Source organism: Colossoma macropomum, unplaced genomic scaffold, assembly GCF_904425465.1.
Source record: "Colossoma macropomum unplaced genomic scaffold, Colossoma_macropomum, whole genome shotgun sequence".
NCBI classification, from domain to species: Eukaryota; Metazoa; Chordata; class Actinopteri; order Characiformes; family Serrasalmidae; genus Colossoma; species Colossoma macropomum.
In genome coordinates, this window is record NW_023494795.1 from 36,753,177 (window position 1) to 36,774,105 (window position 20,929).

The following is a 20,929-nucleotide window of genomic DNA, read 5'->3' on the forward strand; positions in this document are numbered from 1 at the left end:
TATTATTTATCATTTAGAAAACGTCTTGTTCCCAAAATTATTGAAATATTGAATAAAACAGCTAAAAAATCTTTATCATTTATAATATTTATAATATTTAAATATACACTGTAAAAGTTAAGGGTGGGTTACAGGGGTGCTATAGGGCTGCTCAAACATTTGAAAGGGGGGCTGTATCTAGAGATGCTGTGGTGGCAACACTGCCATTTTAGGGGTTTGGGGGTTTGGGGGTCTAAGGGTAGGATAAAGGGGGTTGGAATTTGCCAGGTGGCAGCCATACATGTTTTTCTTTTTTGTCAGTGCCCATGCTCAGGCTAAACATTGTCTTTTCAAAATGATTAACTGTCTATTTGAAGGAATAGTGGGAATAAAGTGGTCAATGTTTAATTAAAATTGGTTAACCTGAAATAAACCACTGTGTCAGAGCAAGGGAAACACATTTTTTGGGAATAACTGAAGGTCAGTGTTCAATGGAGTCAGCTATTGTTTTGATTAAGAGTAGGCTAAAACAAGACAGAACTTATATCAGTAGTCACCAATGCATCTCAGTGAATGAGCGTGCCTTAATTACAATTATGTGATATAAAATATGAAATGGCCTAAGAATATTTATTATATGGTGCTAGTGGGGGGTAGGGGGTCCTATTGGGGGGGTGCTGCTGAATGATTTTCAAGAGGTGCTTCAGAACACCACAGCTAGTTACAATTATTAATATTATTAAGTGTTCAAACTTTTGAATACTAGTTTACTCAGACCCTTGCCCACGCCCATAAACACACCAACCTTGTCCATTTTCATGCAGGTTCCGAAGTCAGCAAGCTTGAGGTGGCCATTACGGTCCAGCAGCATGTTGTCAGGCTTGATGTCTCTGTGAATGAAGCCCAGGGAGTGGATGGCGTCCAGCGCCAGCACCATCTCAGCTGTGTAGAAGCGAGCCCACTTCTCCGGCATGTCGTAGTTCATGGTCAGGGTCACTACATCTCCACCTGGCATGAACTCCATCACCAGGTACAAGTGCCGCTCGTCTTGAAACGCACAGCACAGCTGCACAATAACAGAGGCAACAAAGCTAGTTAAGAGTTTGTTACAACAAATGATAACAGTTTATTTTGATGGTCCAGTGTAGTTACTCTGTGGACGTTCAAATTAAATTCAATTCAAATATTTTTTTTCCTACACTTAAACTGAATGCTTATCCTAACCCTGAACTCAACCTCAACCCAAAACCAAAAGGTCAAATTTAAACCCCAACACTGATAATCAGCAGTTTTATCAGATACTTTGTTAACAACTTGAACGTTTAACTAACCTGTAAGGGAGCATCAAAAGACCAGTTAATTCAACATTTTTAAAAGGGCATCCTGGCTTAAAACTAGCAATTAACACTTTGTTATGTTACGCTGAATCACAGCATCCCGTCCACCGGCCTGCATCGCGCAAAATTCATCATACAATCTACATAACATCATTTCCAGGAAATACTGTGTTGGGGATTAACACATTTGTGTGATTCAGCACAGCTCTGCATCCACTAGACAATGCACGCTCTGTCTTCCCTGTATTTGAAAGCTCTGTAAAAGTTAATTTCCTCCATATCCATGACAAGGCTTGTGTATGTGGGTAAACTGGAGTATGTGGGCGTATTAACATCTTACCTGAACGATCCAGGGGCTGTTGGAAAAGGCCATGATGTCGCGCTCCTCCCAGAAGAAAGCCGAGTCAGAGCGCTTGATCATCTCAAACTTACTCAGCTGTTTCATAGCATACACTTGTTTAGACACCTTGTGCCGCACCTACACACACACATACACAGTCCAGAGGTTAAAGGTCAGGGTGCGAGTGGTGGTCCTCAAAACATTTACAGCCGTTATTGCCCTCTCACATTAGGACCCATTTTCACCACTCATTTAAAGGCAGAACCACTCTTCATTTATTTATGTTTCAGTCAAAAAGGTTATGCAATTTTCAGGAGATATTTCTGAGGACATTAGGTATAAATTACTCCACTTGCATGAGGAAGGGGAAAGTCAAAGGAAAACGTTCCCAAAACTGCAGTTCAAAAAATGATTAAAACATGCAAAACATGGAATCCTGACAGACCACCAAACTGTCACTGTTGGATAAACAGTACTTTTTCATCTTTGAGACACAGGAGAAAATCAAGCTCCACTTTCGCTTTACATTTGAAAAAATCACCAGACGTTTCTGTCCATCCTTCCACTGTGACAAGACATCTCAGCGCTATGAGTCTGAAAAGATGTGTAGCTGTCAAGAAGCTCTTACTGAGAAAAGCAAATAGACCAAAAAGAACACAATTGATAAATCAAACAAAGAAGCTGCTGGTGTTCTCAGAACAGAATCCAGACCCCAACATCACTGAATGTGACTGGGATTAGACAAACATACTTGGATAATGAGAAGCGTGAGAAAATGCAACCAACTTCTAAGTGTGAACACCTTAAATAATGAAAAAAATGCATACAAATGTCATTGTTGAGGCTTGAGGCTCATACATATTGCTTTTTTCTTTACTGACACTGAAAAATGAATAACGTAGTTAAGGCCTGTTTTGACTGCAAATTAAATAAATGAAGAGGCAAAAGTTCTCTAAATTTTGCACTACATTACAACATTTACTTTCTTTATTGTACTATATTTACTTTGCCTTTTTCATGTTAAAATGCATTAAACAGTTTAACAGTATATTTACTTAGTTGTTAATCTTAAGAATTATTATTCAGTAACTACTGTGTTATACATAGGTTATGTAGTAGAATGAGGACCGTTAGCCACATTCGGTCCCTCAGAGTTTAAGACGTTACAGCAAAAGGATAAGCTTAAAGAGTTGAACATAACAGCTACACAGAGCAGTCACACCACATTATTACTCACAGCAGTGTGGGGAAAACTGTTTTTTACCACTGAGGCTAAACATTATATTTTGTTTGCCGCATGTATGTGACCCTAAAGTAATTCAGTGATACATTTCATTAATGCTTATCTAGTGAAACAGACCCTTAAATATTCATCTTTGCAATTTAATAGACCTGTGAGCGTAAAGCTGTGTTTAGACAGCAGGCTGTAATTCTAGAATGACAACCAGGACACTACACTGTGTACTTGCCCTGCAGGAGACCTTTCACAATTTCTTTTCACCTGCTCAGACTTCCATGTTCAAGCTACTACTATGTGTACATAATCTGAAAAGCATACAAATGCGGCATTATAAATGTCTAATGTCTAACACTTATTGTGAACGTACTGTACTTTTAGCTAAAAGTGATAAAATAAGGCAGGTTAATGAGTGTCAGGTAACTCCTAGTGTTGTAAAGTCAGGATAAAGATAAAGTTGTATGTGTTGACAACTTGATATACTATATACACAGAAACGGTCAAATGCCAACAGTAGTCTCAAGCAGAACCCGATAAATCCGTTCAATGAATCAGCGTGCAGTATTCGGGTCAGGTGATGCAACACTGACGCAAACTGTTTTAGGTAGGATCTCAAATGGCTCCCTTCTCCCTACAAAGTGCACTACGTAGGTCTTAAAGTAACAGCTACTGCATCTAAACAGTGCACAGTCTAACAAAGAACCACTCTGGATTTAGCCATGTGTGCACAATTCATACTGGACATAAAGTGCAATATTTCGGTGTAAAAGCCAAAATTTCTCAAAACCTCACATAGGGCACTATATAGAGAGCAGTGAGCCACGTGAAATCCAGCCTTAAGATTTTTCCGAGGTATAATCTTACAGCTGTTTAACATTGCCCAATAATGAGCTGTTTTTGTTGCAATTTTCAGAACTTTACCTGCTTGTTTTATGTTAAAAATGTTAAATATTGCACTTAACAGGAATTTGTATCCATTAAATAGCTTTGTTTAACTCTGAAACATGAAATGACAAATGGAGTTGTCTGCTTTTGCCAAATAAACTTAATGTAAATAAGAAAAAAAATGTAAAGTTTGTAAATGTAAAGTTTAATTTTGTAAGTTACCTGTATTTTGTTGAGTTATTTTTACTTAATCAAAATAACCCAACTGCAGATAGATTGATATTACCTGGCATGTAATAAAAAATGATTTATGAAAATTGATTAAAATGGAGATATCTGTTTTTGCAATTTGAAAATGAACTTGCCATATATTTAACAGAAAATTACACAGAAGCCTCAACAAACTATTTTGTGTGTCCACCCTTTACCTTTATTACTCCAAACTTCAGTCTCAGAAGTTTTCTGCTTCTCATGATCCAAATAATCCCAAAACACATTCAGTAATGCTAAGGTCTGGACTCTGGGGTGGTCACTCCATTGTCCTGAGAACACCAGCAGCTTCCTTTGTTTTGATTTACAATTTTTTCTCCTTCACTCAGTAATAGCTTCTTAACAGTTACACATCCTTTCAGACTCATAGTGTTGATTTGTCTTCTCACAGTGGAAGGATGGACAGAAACACCTGTGGATTTTTTCAGATCTGAAGTAAGAGTGTAACTTGATTTCTCCTCTCTCTCAAAGACGAAAGCTTTAAGCACTGTTAAATGGTCAGTTTTGGTGGTCTACCAGGTTTTGCATACTTGTTTGAAGTTTTATTTACTCTGTATATGTTAATCATTAATCAAAACTGCAGTTTTGGAAACTCGTATTTTTTTTCGCTTATTTTCCTTTGACTATCTTCTTCCTTATCCAAGTGGATTATCTTACAGGAGAGATATCACCTGAAAATGGGTAATGTAATCATTTGTTACTAATGACTCATATTGGGTTCCCCTGAGGCACAATTGTCTAAGGTTTTGACCTATTGGCCAAAAAAATCTACAATGATAATTACTAACACTTTATCTACAATGTTTTGGCAAATACTGATAAAACTACAGAATATATCAGTCGGGCTCTAATTCAAAGAAAACTAACAGAGAAAGAAGACATGTAGTGCCAAAGCCTAAATTATAAACTGCCATGTGCAAGATCACACAGGAGCCCAACCCACACACTCCTACCCGCGCTCTTTCCTTGTTAGGCATGTACTAACATGCAGAGCGTTACTAGCCTTGATGCAGCTAGACAAAAAGTCAATGCCTGAGGACAGACGGTGTGTTGTTGGAAGGGAGACACTGCTGCTCTCTCTCTCTCACACACACGCACACACACACATACACACGCACACACACATATATATACACACAAAAACACACCTGAGCAGTCACTCACCAGCTGCACCGCTCCATAGGCTCCCCTGCCAATTAGTTTTATTCGTTCGAAATCATCCAGCCTCACCTGCAGCTCCCTCAGACGAATCACAGCCTTTTCATCTGCACAACAAATGAACAACTAAATCTCACACCTTCTTATCCACACATAGATTTGCAATGAGGTTAATCCACAATGATGTTTATTAAAGTTTGGGGACACCTGTGTTTTACTTACTGTTTTAATAAATATGCATATTTTATCGATTAGTAACAATGAAAGATTTAAAAACAAAACTGCTTAAATCTGCTCATTACTCTTTGCAAAAAGTGAACATCTGACAAAAGCAGTGCCTTGGGAATACGGCAAACATTATCCTTAAGGATGCACTGATCATGAATTCTTACGGCTGATTCCCATTCTGTTTTCTTTACAGTCAAACTGGCCAAGTGAAATCACGTCAACAGAAATGACTATGTCACAGAACTGCAAATTGGCTGATACCAAAGTCCTTACAGGAAAGTCTGTTCACTCAACGGCCATGTTTGTCAAGCGCCAGGCAGTTATTTCGAGCCATACAAGACCAGACTCCTATCTCTTTGATCTAGGAGAGACCAAAATACTCAAAATTGAAGGTCAAATTACCGTTTAAAAAGTATATTTGAAATCACTGGTGATTCAACTAGTGACCCGTCTACACATTTATAAGGTCTCTGTCAATACCATATCATGTATCCCCAGTTTTCCCCTTGTTGGGATGTCAGCACTCATTGGCACTCAAACCTTATAGGTGTTTAACTACTTGGCCAAAAGAGTTGTGTTTTTAGCAATAGCTTAGAAAAGAAAACTGTGAAATCATTATTTAGCCAAAACCTGCTCTTCATACCAAGCAATTCAAATTGATGAACATGAAGTAAAATGTTAACATTTTGATAACATTAGCCGAGCTGTTTTGCAGGTATTTTTCTTACTTATTTAAAAAGTAAAGTCAAAAATTACATGGAAAATTTCAACAAAAGGCAAGGTGTTCTTAAACTTCGGAAGAGCCACAAACAGTTCTGGTTTAAATAATTACTGCATTTCGTAAGACAAAAGGAAGTGGGGAATGAGTAAGCTACAGTACAAAGCCCAAGGATGGGGTTGGGTATCAAATTTACTATTTACTAGTGAAAAAAACCCGTTTCTGAAACTCTATAAAGCTTGTTTTTCACTGTTCATGAATAATTCCCTCCTGCGTGAGATGGTCTGCATATTTCTTGTTTAAGAGGACTTACATCTGCTCAAGAAGGCATCAATGTTTTTGTTCTTCCGCAGCGCAGGGTGATTCAGGTCCAGGGCCAAGGCGTTCACGGAATCCTGCACAAATCGAAAACAAAGACTTAATCCATTAGACAGAGGCATCTGCACTAAAGAATTTCTTCAGCACCTTCAGGGCACAAGAAAGCTGCTCTACAACTTAGTCAAATATCAAACTCAGGTTAATGGCTTTGGGTGTATAAATGGGTCAGCAAGCCAACTGTGATTTATAATGAAGCTCAGCTGTGCTTGATAACAAAGCTAACATAATAAGTTGAAGTTTCCAACTTCAAAACCAACTTGATGTGGATGGCTTACACGGCATTTTTGAATATGGACATTCTGAGGCTGGTTAAGGCTGAAGTTCAACTCTGGTGAGGCTGTTCACGTGACAGTTTGGTGGAAAACTGAATTTACACAATTACCCCTTTACCCAGAACGTAGGTGACCAACCAGGTTGCTTTGTTAGTTTTGCATGGGAGATATGAGGCTAACGTAGCTAAAAAGCAGGGAAAGCCTAAACCTCACAGTTGCTATCACTGTGCAAAATGCAGGCCTAATCATCACCTGCCTCAAACCGCATTGAATTGCTCAGTAACCTCAAATATACTTGCATGTGTGATTTCTGACACTATATGGCATAATGTTTAGCGCAGCATAAAGAATCGCAAGTTCAATACTTTTTAATGCTACAATCTATTATTGTTTACAAAAATGGAGCAAAGTACATTGTAAACAGTATTATAAACCATACACTGCAGTAGCAACCATCTTGAAGTTTAAAATTTGACAGTACATTTTTCTTCATTTTTGTAGATAACAGGATGGCATACAGTGTCAGAAACCACAGCCAAGACCTGAAATCTGATTTTTCATCAAACCTTGTTGCTCCAAGATACTTCATAGCACTTATAATAATAGCATTGTAAAAATATTTCTTCTTTTCTGACATCTGATGTTGGAACAGGTGAAAAAAGGACCAGTAGTGTCACATTAAAAATAATACTGTAAAAAACTTTGAGTACAAATGAATATTTTTATTTAACATTTTTCACTCAAATCCATTTAAACCAGACTAAACTATTCTCTTTTCATTACATGCTGTTGGTCAGTGATCTTTAAGTATTGATGGTAACCACAACACGCTCAGAAAAGCTTATTGTGACATAACTGATCATGATAATGATAAATGTTATTCTCAGAACTACGTGCTTGTATATCATAACATAAACCCCTAAATTACCATTTCCTGTGCTGTCGGAATTTTGAATATGGCCCTACTGGGCTGGTAGAGTCTGGGAAAATCTAATTCAGACAATTTGACACGATAATAATACGATATTGTTGGATCTTAATGTGATTATTGTATTTATATTGATTATATATAGATTAATAACTTTTTTTTAATCTGATATTTCATCAAATTTTGTTGCTCCTAGATACTTCAATTTCACAATAATAGTACTTACAGTTGACTGGGGCAGATTTAGCAGGCCATACATTTTACAAACTGACGTAGTGCCACATTTGAAATCTCTGAGCTCTTCAGTATGACCCATTCTACTGTCAATGTTTGTCTATGGAGACTGCATGGCTATACACTTGATTTTATACACCTGTTAGCAATGGGTGTGGCTGAAACACCTGAACCCAATCACTAGTAAGGGTATCCACATACAGTTTCTCATCATTGTGAATCATTATTGCATGAGAATTCTAGATAACTTTAGAATAGGTCTCCCCAAAGTAGGTCCCAAAGACTTTTGATGCTGCAATGCAGTAGTGAGCTAACAGAGCGTAATAGCTGGTGGTCCATGCACAAGAGGAGATGTAAGGACCATCAGTGTGAAGAACATGTTTTCACTGAATTTAAAGGCAGGAGTGTCTCATATGCAAGGAAAGCACTGGAGTATTTAAAGAATAGTTTCTCATATACAGCTAATGAGTTGCTAGTTAGCTGTGTTATTTCTTGGGCTTCAGCACAACACAAACATTGCACTTTGGCCCCAAAGACAAACAGTTTGGGCACCTGTTCTAGAATGTTCTAGAGTTCTAGGCTTCTCTCTCCACCGATTCCTGTCACACTGGTGATACTCCACAGGGCTGTTTTGTTAGAGCTAAAAATATGTACAAAGGAGACCTCCCCAGCTGCACAGCCCCCCCAGTAACCCAAACATTCCTCTCACCTCTCACTCTGTCACTAACACACGCACACACACACACCAGGGGTGTAAAAATGCTATGCATTGTGATGTATCTATCTAAAGGTGGTGATCAGTCCTGGAATGTTGATAAATAACTGTAATATTCAATAAAGTCTGAGTTTGCTGTTTGGCCAAAATGAAAGTTTTAGCCTTTTTTTAAGCACAACAATAAAAAAAACTTGGTACATTGTTTTTAACGTGTAGCCCCGTAATACCCATCCACCCTTAGACTGCTTTACGCAGGACTCTCTTCACTGGGGATGATCTGGAAGTAAAGAGTATAGAGTATTTACCCCACAGATTTGTTTGCCACCTCTCAGTCCTAGCCTCCTTTTACCTTTTCCAAAAAAACACAGGCGTATGTCATTAACATCGCCTCCGCAAATGGGCCAGAGCACAGCGGGCATGCACACACACGCACGCACACACACTCAGAGGCAGGAAGCGGCCGGCACACAGAATGCTGGAATTGGTTATCTTTCTCTCTTCAATTCGAGGATGTGACTTCAGCTTCCTGAATGGAGGTGAAGTGGGGGCAGGGAGGCCAGGTCTAGCTACCATTCAGACTCAGAGTTTTACAATCTGTGGAGATTCCGTTACTGAAAATCCATTTTACGAGACTAAATTAAAATCAAACACATTATTTTTTAATAATGTTTACGTTATTTACGCACTTTATTGTAAGAAATGCTGCTTGTAGGGCCAGGCAATATGACAATATTTATTGTTATCGTAATAAATTACACCACAATATGTCACAACATGCTTTTCGGTGTATATCACAGATATCGTCAGTACTTAAAAGCTGTATGTTGGATCACAAAGAGAGCATAATTAGTCCTGTTTGAACTGAATTTAGTGCAGAATGTGAAATTGAATACAAATCTTTTTTTAAAAGTGGCACTACTCTGTCTGTTCCAGCTTGTTAGACGTCAGAAAAAAAATAAACATTGTGACGTATCGTGTATTGTGATATAGAGCTGCGCAATATAGCAAAAACATAATGTCATGATACTTTTTCATGATACATAATGTCACAATACTTCTTTTTTCTGACACCAGTCACGTCACATTAAAAAAATACTATGAAAAGCTTTGAGTAAAAATTAATTTAATTTAACATTTTTCACTCAAATCTAATTAAACAGGACTAAGCATTCTTATTTTATTACATGCTGTTGGTCAGTGATCTTTAAGTACTGACGGTAATCACAACTTGCTCAGAAAAGCTTATTGTGACATAATTGATCATGATAATGATAAATGTTATTCCCAGAATTATATGCTTGTTTATCACAATGTAAACCCCTAAATTACCATTTCCTGTGCTGGTATTTTGAATATGGCCCTTCTGGGGCTTATGGAGGCTGAAGTGGAGAGTCTGGCAGGACTATTCAATTGATAGTCTGGAGGAAAATCAAATTTAGACAATTTGAGGCTGAATTTTGACAAAATATGGTTTGATCTTAATGTAATTAATGTATTTATATTGATTATATATAGATTAATACATTAGGTTAATTAATTAATCAATTTTACATTAAGACATTGCTATTAGGGCTGTCACTAAAATAGAACAGACTTAATGAAACATCCTGAGCCCTTCATAGGTTCCTTTCTGATCACCTTTCGTTTATAGATTACCTTTCTGAAAAAAAAGGTTATACAATTAAGGCTTAGCAAACACTCAGTATACATTCATTGGCCACTTTATTAGAAACCCCATCCTTTATGACTCCACCTACCTTATAAATCACTATATAGGTGTATAATTACAGACTTTAGCTCATCTGCTGATACGCAATTGGTCTGCCACCCTTTACTCCATTCATAATTGGTTGGTTTCTGACCACAGAACCACTGCTGACAAAATATTACTTGGGTGGTGGACCCCTCTGATCGATGACACTGACATGGAAGTGGCATGATGATAATAGAGTATATCAGGTACAGCAGTGTTGCTAGAGCTTTTACACACTCATCAGTTAGCTTGAGAGTGGTCCACAACCCAAACATATCCAGGTAGGGGCTCTGTGGTCAGAAACTGGCCACCCGTGATGGGCGTAGTGTTTTTAGATATAGACCATCGCCGGTGGCCAGTTTCTGACCACAGAGCTCTTACCTGGATATTTTTGGATTGTGAACCACTCTCAAGGGTAGCTAAGACAAACCGTGCATTAACAGATGGGCTACAAGGTAGAACTTTCAAATAAAATGGTCAGAGAGTACATCTACGCCGCAAAAGATGCCTACAAATGGGCGTGTTCAACGTGCTGTCTTTTTTACTGTAAGAGAAGAATTTAAGATATGCAATATGAAGATTTTATGCACACTGCCCTGTAATACCTGCAAATTCAACAAAAAGGTAAATTATAATATTTTTCTTTGGAATCAAATTATCTTGATAGAGAACTGCCAGATGTTCAAATGGGATTCAGCAAGGGCAGAGGAACTAGAGATATGACTGCTCATGTATGCTGGATAATTGAAAAAGCCAGAGGAATCAAAAACTAGGTCAACGTGTGTTTCACTGACTACAGCAAAACCTGATTATGTGAAATTATGGAATGACATTAACCCATCGAACACCTTTGGAATTAACTGAAACAGAGATTGTGAGCCAGGCCCTCACATCTAACATCAGTGTCTGACCTTACAAATGCTCTTCTGGATGAATGGGCAAAAATTTCCACAGACAGAAAAATCTTGTAGAAAGATTCCCAGACGGGCAAAGGGGGGACCGACTCCATATTAATGCCTATGGATTTAGAATGGGATGTCATAAAAGCTCCTATAGGTGTGATGTGTAGGTGTCCCAATACTTTTGTCCATATAGTTTAAGTGAAACAGGACTAGAAAGATGATACATAATTCAACATTTGTGGAAGAAATAATAACCTTCAATATGCAGATGACATGACACTTCTGGAAGCTCTTAAAAGGAAAGTAAAATGATGGGACTTTCATTCATTTGAAATGGGTTATGCTTGAAATAGTTGAAGTGAAAAAAAAGAGAGGACCCAGCAACAGGGTGGATGGATCAAAGGAATCACGAATAAGCCATTAAGAAGATTAAAGACCCAAACAGATGACAGAACATTCTGGGGAAATACTATTCATATGGTCTCCAGGAGTCAGAACCAACTTGACAGCACTTAACAATAATAATAATCATGAATCATCATGACAGCTCTATAATCATCGTTCATGGAGTTGAAGCACAAAGGTCACCATAACACAGCAGACTAAGAAACTCTAACAGTGATTAGTGCTTAAAGGAACAGAGTATGCAGTTTGCACTCCGCAGTTTGTGATAACACGCTCTCATTATTGTTAGCTACATTAGCTGTATAGCTTCAGTACAAAACTAAAGGACAACAAACATGTCTTAGTTGACTGACTACCTTTGGAGTAAGCAGGAAAACCAATTTGAAAGCCAATTTGATACTTTCACTTAACTATTCCTTTAACAGTACGGAGCTTTATGGAAGCCAGGCCTGACTAGGAGGTGAATCGACCTATATTTAAACCCGACGTTAATAAGGCATCAGGGATTTAGTGAGTTCTTTCCTTGTCACCAGCTCTCTACATCTGGTGACGCACACACACCCAAAATATATCACACAATAACTCCAGAGCTTACTTGTGGACAGATATCGGTTTTCATAAAGAGCATAAGCACGCAAGTGATGCGACCATTCAAGAGCGACCACGTGCATGCGTGGTCAGTGCTTTAAAGGTCTGCTAGGTAATATGTTCACTTTTCCACTTGTTAGCCATCACTGGCTTGACACTGCTGACATTGCCAGATTTTAAATAGCTCTAGAAGATTAGCTCTGCAATGCATTAACAACGGCTACAAAAAAAACTCTGGTTTATTTGCATAAAAGAGTACAGATTATTTGACTGTATGATTGGAAGAACCAAATACAGACCAACAGATCTTTCTACTGGTTCAATGAAAAACTTGCTTGGCAAGTCCCCCCCTTCATTTCACCCCACACAGCTTACAGCGCGTCAAGAGCACCATCAAAGCGAGAAGCAGCTCTCCCATTTAAATGCTTAGCAGGTAATTAAGGTGGAATGATGCTTTGTGACAGTTCAGTAAAAATCAAACAAATACAGCCCCCTCCTTAGCCCAAATGTAGTCCATCAGCCAAGACATGCTTGGTGTCTGAAGTTTGCTAAGAGGCTAATGTAGCTAAAACGTAAGGGAGCTTATAACCCACCAATTAGCATTTGCTACAAACCAGGTTAAGTTGTTAAGCAATCATAAATAGTCTTGCAGTGGTTTCTGACACGCTGTATGATTTTTTTTATCTATGAAAATGTAAAAAGGAATGTCGCTATGCTAAAAACTGTAGCAGCTATCTTGGAGCCTGTTACCTGTAGATAACAGCATGCCATATAGTTTCAGGCTGATTAAGCACACAGCTTGCAGGATCTTAATTGGTGACGTATCCTTCCATTACTCGTTAGCTACATTTGCTTCACAGCTCAATTATCTTGGATAATTGATTACACTGAGGCTAAGGGGAATAACTGCTTTTACAGAGCATTCTGGCCTAAAACTGGAGTTTAATAAAGAATTTTTTATGTTATGCAGTATTTTGTAGCACAGCATTACATCCCACAGCGTAATCAGCTTGACAGAATTCACATTTTTATGTCATTTTCATGTCCTTCGTCATCAGTGCTCTCTCACTTCAACACCCAGCATCCAAACTAATTATGATCTGAAGACGATGGGTATACAGCTGCAATAACATTAGCAGTAATGTTAGGTAACTGCCATCCTTGTGGTTTTTTGTAGTCTTTCAAATGCTCCTCCATCATCAGAACAGGTTTTTTCTAGTCTTTAAACCTGAACAATCTCACTCTAGACTCTACTGCCGCACTGCTGTAGGTGCGTAGGTGAGTAGGCATGTTTACAACAGATGCAGCAATGTTTACACTTTTCATTTTGGCCAATGTGTCCCTTTAACTGTTTAGTGGGTAATTAAGGTGGAATGATGCTTTGAGGTCATTTAATACGCACAAACACATGTACACACACACACAAACTGATAGACCAGTCCAGGGCAGGCACATTCTTGAGGAGAAGGGTGTGTTCCCCACACAGAGATCATATCAAGCAAAAGCAGATAAGAGTCAGAAACACTGGCCTGGGACTTCCGTCGATTTCTCCACACTCTCCACATATGCTTTATGCTTCTTTGCTGGCTTTGTTTTGCTTATGCTTTGTCCACGTATGTACGGTGTTATTTTCTGAGAGTTCTTTGAGGTGGTGTAATACAAGATGGGAACTAGCCAGGTAGCTGGAGTGTCTGAAGGGGTGGTGGTAGAGGCAGGCTTGTAAGACTGGTTTGGGAATGTTTCTTTTCTTATATGTCCTTTCTCTTTTTAAACCTCGTCCAGAAAGTCTTGAGCGGTCAAATGTCTTCAATCACTGCACTGCTATACTGGAACAAAACACTTCAAGGGGCAATAAAACACTTATCAGCTGGTCTGGGTGTACAGCCTATTTTATTAGCCTGAATCATAAATTACATTCAAATATCTAGGCCTACGTGATGATATGACACAAAACAAGTAAATGGAAAATAGAGCTGGCCGATATGGTGTAAATGCAATATCACGATACTTCAAGAAGTCTCCAGGATATATGATACGTCACAATATTTATTTTTTCGGACATTTGATAAGTTGTAACAGACAAGTAGTGCCACCCTGTGCTGCAGTAAAAGCAACAAAACAGGACTAAATATACTCTCTATTCAAACAGGCAGTTGGGATGTGTTTTTAAGTACTGACGATATACACGATATGCTCAGCTTATTGTGACATACTATGATGTAATTTATCACAATAATGATACTGTCCTACTGCCCGGCTTTAAACATTTTATATTAAAGTACAGCACAATTTTAGGCAACATTGCTAAGCAGAGGTCTGATGAGTATCATAAAACTACACTCAGTAAAGACTTCTTGCTATTAAGCAGAAGTAAAAAACAACTTAAGTAGGAAGAAGAAAGTATCACATCCAAAAACAGAGTTCCTTATAGAAGCAGTTTTTAAGCGCTATTCTTCTCCTTTTTGGGTTCCTTTTAGCCTAAATTCAAAAATGGTAAAGCTCAGAAGTGAGACGTATGAACAAACATGTGTTCTCCTGGTTCTGTTCTGTTCTACTGGTCCAGTCTAGGTGCTGAACCAGCAGAACAGAATGAAATTAAACCCAAAGAAGGATTCATGGACTCCACCTGAATGACTAAAATGGAGCTGAAAAAAATAGACTCCTTTTCTCACTAAAATAAAAGTTCCATTTCAAAATACTCATCAAAATTAATTCTTTAAGCAGTCTTTAGAACAGACAATGGTTCATGGAACCATAAACACTCAAAGAATCATTTGCATGCTTAAATGGTTCGTTGTGTGGTAAAATGGTTCTTCAGATAGATGGAGAACATGTTGTATATGGTTCTACACAGAACCTTTTTGAAAAGGGCTCTATATAGTTTCTGTTGTTACAAGCTTTACATCATAACAACAGCAGAACTCTTTTTGGTGCTATAAAGAACCATTTACACAAATGTCTATACAACACATTCTCCATCAATCTGAAGAATCACTTCACCATGCAAAGAACCATTTAAGCGTGCAAAGGGTTCTTTGAGTGTTCATGGTTCTATATGGAACTACTATTTTTGCTGAAGAACCCTTGACAATTTTGTAAACCTCCTGTATTTCCAATCCATTGATATTATTAATTATTATTAAGGTCTCATTGTGCTGTGGCTATTTGATGTGTTCTTTTTCAATGTTTCCTTCGTCATATAACTTGTAGAACTGTTCTAGAATTGGCTCGCTGCCTATAACTCTGAAAATAAAGTAGTTAAGGTTCATATAACTGTGGAAATATAACTAGTTATTATCCATTTCTGTCAGAATGGTAGTCTATAAACATCATTTCAGTTACCCCGCCTAAACGCCCTGAGCACAGCCAACAGAGGTGAGCGTGTATATGTGTAGTGGTGACACGTTCTGGGCAGTTAGCCTAGCAGTGTCCTTACCAGCAAGCTTTCCAGGTTCAGCGCTGACTGCTGGTCCCTTATCATTGCCTCCAGTTTCCTCATGCGGGACTCGAGTCTCCTCTCGGCTCCGGTCGACATGCTGGAAGTGCGGGCAGGTTAAAGTCCTCCTCAGCAGAGACATGTGAAAGGCAGAGCCACGCTGGGAGCCTTCAAGTCCCAGCAGAGCGCCGGTGGACGAGCCCAAAGCTCGGCACCTCCGAAACGAGCGAACCGCGGACCTCTTGGGGAAGTGAAGCAGCCTCTTAGCTGTGTCCAAAGTTAGAGTTTTAGCTCAGTTTTCCTCTTAAAGTAGCCTAGCTGTCACTAAAGTCCCTCGCTCGCTGTCACTCGCTCCGGCAGTCAGTCCAAAGAAGTAAACAGTAGCGCCTGGTTATCCGTGAGGAGCTCTGTTTTAGCTTGACGTGTAAAATGTAAGATACATGGAGTAAAAGTGCCCAGCAGCCCGGCTGGCTGTTCTCAGTAGGACTGGTTTGTGGCTCTGACTAACTGACTGCCCCCAGGCGAAAGCAGGAATTCCTCCAGCCTTATCTCACACATCGCTTTTACCGCTCCTACTTTTAGCAGGGAAGTAGCCTGGCTCGCCTGTTCAGCCAGCACACGACTCGATATGCTATTAATAGAGAGTTACACGGTCGGATCTCCACACTTTCCTTCAGTCAACCTGATCGATAATCTCTAGTTTACCTCTAGTTGGGCTCTGTCGAGCATTCTGGATAAAATGTGTGCTGAAAATACTACAATATTTTTATTTAGAATTATTTATATTTATTATTATTATTATTATTATTATTATTATTATTATTAAATATTAAAAAAAATACAAAATGTGGCCTGAGCAAAAGTTACTCCTCTAAAAATATTTTGTTTTTTTGTTGTGTTTTTATTTTTTGTGTGTGTTTTGTGTTGTGTCAAATTTAGCAACTAAATAGAAAATTATGATTATTGTCATTATTATTATTATGTATTTTAATAAAAATACTCCCAAATCTAATGTTTATGCCTATGTCAATAATAATAATAATAATAATGATAATAATAATAATAATAATAATAACGGTGCATGAAAATCAACAAAACATAAAATTTGATCAGGGTTGTGCAAACATTTATATATAAAGCATTTTCATAACATTTCATTTTCCATCAACTTTAATCAATAAATCCATTGTTATAGCTGACTGTTTTGCGTATTTAAATATTTATTTAAAAAGTTTATGAGGGCCAATTATGTAAATATAAATATATTTGTACATTTTGAGTGTGAGCCAAATTGCTTTTATTAGGTCTAAAAAGACTTTATAAACCTGCCTTTAGCATATGAGCAACCATTATGGCTGTAGCCACATAGCCACCTGATGCGAATGAGAACATAAAAAAAAATAAAGCAGGACTGGTAAAGATTCTACGTAATTGTTTTATGATGCCTGTGAATTATCTTTCTGTTTTATATTGTGATGTGTGCGGTGGAAGGATGAGTATGTGGTAGTGGATCTCTGTGAAAGAAGTTGCTGTGTCACCTCAGCTGACTTGTTTATCATCTTGTGGGGAGTGAAACTGTGACGTTGCAGCATTTTCATAAATAGAACACATGACTTTTGCTGCTAGGCCTGCTACTGTCTGGCATCTGATTAGCTCTGCTCAAACAAAGCTTTGATAGACTGAGCATGGCGCAGTGGAAAAATTCACCAGTTGACACAATAAGCAGATCTGAACCAAAACAGTTGGCGGATGCATTTTCAAAAGCGGCCTCTCGGTCTTTGTACAGTACGTGGTAGTAGATAAAAACACCTGGAGTGACAGAGAGACCTGTCTGTGTAGTACAGTCATGAATTGTATTGGAGGATGAGTAATTACAGAAGCGTGCCACAGGTTTGTAGGTGACACATCCAAACTAATCTTGCGCTGGCACACACATACATGCAGAGTGATGTCATCACAGTGCGTCACAGCAGCTGTTGACACAGGCGTCCTCTCCCTGGCAAATCATTAACCTGACTTAGACCTTTAGGCTCTGCTGTTGAGAGGAGGTGTCTTATCATGCAGTGGCAGTTTAGTGAAAAATCTCTTATTTACACAGTTTATCCCAAATGTGCTTAGCAAGCTGAGACATGTTTGTTGTCTGAGGTTTGCTTCTTAGGTTTTGCACTGGAGCTACAAGGCTAATGTAGCTAATGGAACCTTATCCTCTAACAGTTAGCGTCAAACAAACTGCATGCCTTAATCATTACACACTGCATTGAGTTATTAAAGAGACACACTGTCCAAAATGAAAAATATAACCATTGCTACATCTGTAAACATGCCTACTAGCATAGCAGTGCTGACCATTGTGTGGCCTGTGAGGACGTTTAATTTGGCCTGCGAGAAATTTATTCTATCCCCACCACCTCAGAGAACAACATGTTTTTATATTACATGTAACTTATTACATCCTTATTTTCCTTTAACAAAATGTAGTGTCATATTATAAAACACATTTTTGAACTGATTTAGTTTCTTTAGTTGTATACTGTTTTGTCTTTTTGTCCCTCGGCCGACCAAAAACCTTGCAATTTGGCCCTTCATACCAAAAAGTGTGAACACCCCTGCTCTAAACCGGGATTTTCCAGTTTAAAAACTAGGAAAACATCTTTCTGATGCTGTATCTTGAAGGTGAACTTTTAAAAAACTACAAGCATTTTGGGTGGATTTTTGGGGCCAACTGTTCTGAAATTGTATTTTTTCCATTAGCTGGTGAATGCAGAAAGAAGGCAGACACCTAACATTACTGCTGGGAAGCTAAATGTCGTATTGTAGGCATATAACTGTTGTAACAGTCTACAAACCACCATTACAATGGAGAGAATGGAGTAAAGAAATAACAGAAATGACTCACTAGTTGAGAAGGACAATAAGCTAAAAGTAGCTACCAGGCTATCCAGACACCTTACCTCAGTTTGGCCTCTTTTTTCTGGTTGAAAGAATGAAAAACTGGACCAAAGTACAGACAAAATTCAGGCTTCAGGATGGCTGCTACAATTTTTAGCTTTGCAACATACTTTTGTTATTTTTTGTCATTTTGCTATAGAAACCACATAAGTAAATCTCCTTGAGAATACTTAACAGCTCGACCCAGTTAGCTGCTCGATCCAGTTAGCTGCGTAGCTGTGACATATCAAACATTCAGACAAATGTTTGATAACTTAGGCATGCAGTATGCACAGTGCTAATTGGTGGGGTATAAGCTTCCATTACATTTTAGCTATATTAGCAAATACCTCCAGTGTTAAATAAAAGAAGCAAACTTCAGACACCGAATGTGCCTTTGTTGATGGGTTAAATTTGGAGTAAAGGGGAAAATTGTGTGAATTCGACTTTATGTTGAACTCTCACTTTAAGGCTTTCTATTCCACTTTGGATCTGCGTAGGGGCAGCATCATAGATCACTGTTAAAAGCTCACTTCTACCTTTAATGTGCTTGAGTAAGTCAGGGCAGGTCACAGCGGAGTCCTGAGGCAACACCCACCGGAGACATGCAGCAAACTGTTTATTAAGAAACAGGATTAGACTGTCAACAGATAATAATCTGCAGCTTTGTTTTCTAGACGTACGTTAGGCCCAGTCCAGGCCTCTGAAAGATTTCTAGTGTCAGGGTCTCCATTGACAGACAGATGTAGTTTTTGATTAATGTGTCTGTGGTCTGGAAAACCACCATCAGATAAGGCAAATCAGGAGACTTTTGAGAGTCACTGCACATTCACACAGTGAATATCTGCAACATATTCTAATGTAAATTCACAGGCCTCATTGTGATCACTTGCATCTGTAAGTGATGGTACAAAAAGTCCTAGGACTTTATGCTTGTGAAGTAAATAATGCTGAGAGTGCTGTTTACTAAATTCCTTGTGGTAACTCCCCTATGGAGCTCAAAGCTGCCCGTGGCAAAATAGCGTGCAAGCAAAGGCGGAATGTTCAGTCAACTAATCCAGCAGTACTTAATTTGAATGTATATACTCAAAAAGAACCAGACACAGAAAAATAAAACTTCTCAAAATGCTTCAAAAAGATCAGATAACCTGAACAACACAAAAGTAACCCACTCTTCAGTGAGGAATAAACTGCACAGACTCAGTATTTTGCAAAAGACACAATGGACTGTAGAGAGATTCATTTTAGACTCTAAAGAGCCCTCTAGGGGTGAAACACATTACGTGCAACTTTAGCTCAGTTTATTAGAAACACCTACCTTGTGTTTATGAGCTCCACCTAAGTTACACGTGTACAATTACAGAATATAGCACATCTGTTGGTGCACAATTTGTCAGTAACCCTCTACTATATTAATCACTGGTCAGTTTCTGACCACAGGACTACCGACCAGATATTATTTGGATGGTAGGCCATCCTTGGCCCAGCAGTGACACCGACGTGGTAGTGGTATGATACGAGTGTATCAGAAACAATGGTGTTATCTAAGTTTTAATACACAGAAGTGCTGTTGCTAGGTTCAGAATAGTCCAGTACACAAAAAGATCTGGCCAACAGCAGGCCTGTTGTCAGAAACTGACCAATGATTAAGAAATAGAGAATGGCTAACACAAGTTGAGAATTGACAGATCAGATCTGACCAGACCAGACAGAACTATGCATACCCAGGTACAGGTTAGTACCTGTGTTGGTTTCCCATTACAGAACCGTGACAGAACTGTGAAAGTAGGCGGAGGTCTCTTTGGCGTGTGTGCTCACATGATTTCTCACATGGATCTATCATTAACAGTAACATTAACAGTAACATTAACTAACAACAGTAATAACAATGGTTTTAAATTTAAGTTTACCTGTTTGGAAGTCTTTGGTTTGATGTGAAGAGTCACAGAAAGTAATTCTTGCTATTATTATTATTATTATTTTTTTGCTTGTTTGTTTTAACAGTGGTCATGTGACTACTGTGACACTGTGTTGCAATTTTCCCATATGTTCCGGTTAGGCACGCTTGGTACCCCAGCTAGAAGAGTAACCAAAGGTCAGATTTGTAACTGTACCCTACCATACTACACGGTGGAAAAACGGCATAACTATACATCAACAAGGTGGAGCTATGAGGGGTTAGTTTCTAATAAAGTGGGGAGAGAGTGTGTTATGAGGACAGCATTGTCAAACCTGTTG

The 20,929-nt window shown here is 38.5% G+C and overlaps 1 protein-coding gene across 1 annotated transcript in view; it reads right to left on the minus strand.

Annotated features, from left to right (window-relative positions):
• The window catches only part of rock2b (rho-associated, coiled-coil containing protein kinase 2b), a 61,796-nt gene extending 45,934 nt beyond the window's left edge, over positions 1-15,862 (minus strand). Inside the window, 5 exon segments of the mRNA XM_036582338.1 lie at positions 785-1,045; positions 1,657-1,794; positions 5,213-5,313; positions 6,466-6,547; positions 15,764-15,862. Coding sequence (XP_036438231.1) covers positions 785-1,045; positions 1,657-1,794; positions 5,213-5,313; positions 6,466-6,547; positions 15,764-15,862 — 681 coding nt within the window.
• Between the last annotated feature and the right edge of the window lie 5,067 nt (positions 15,863-20,929).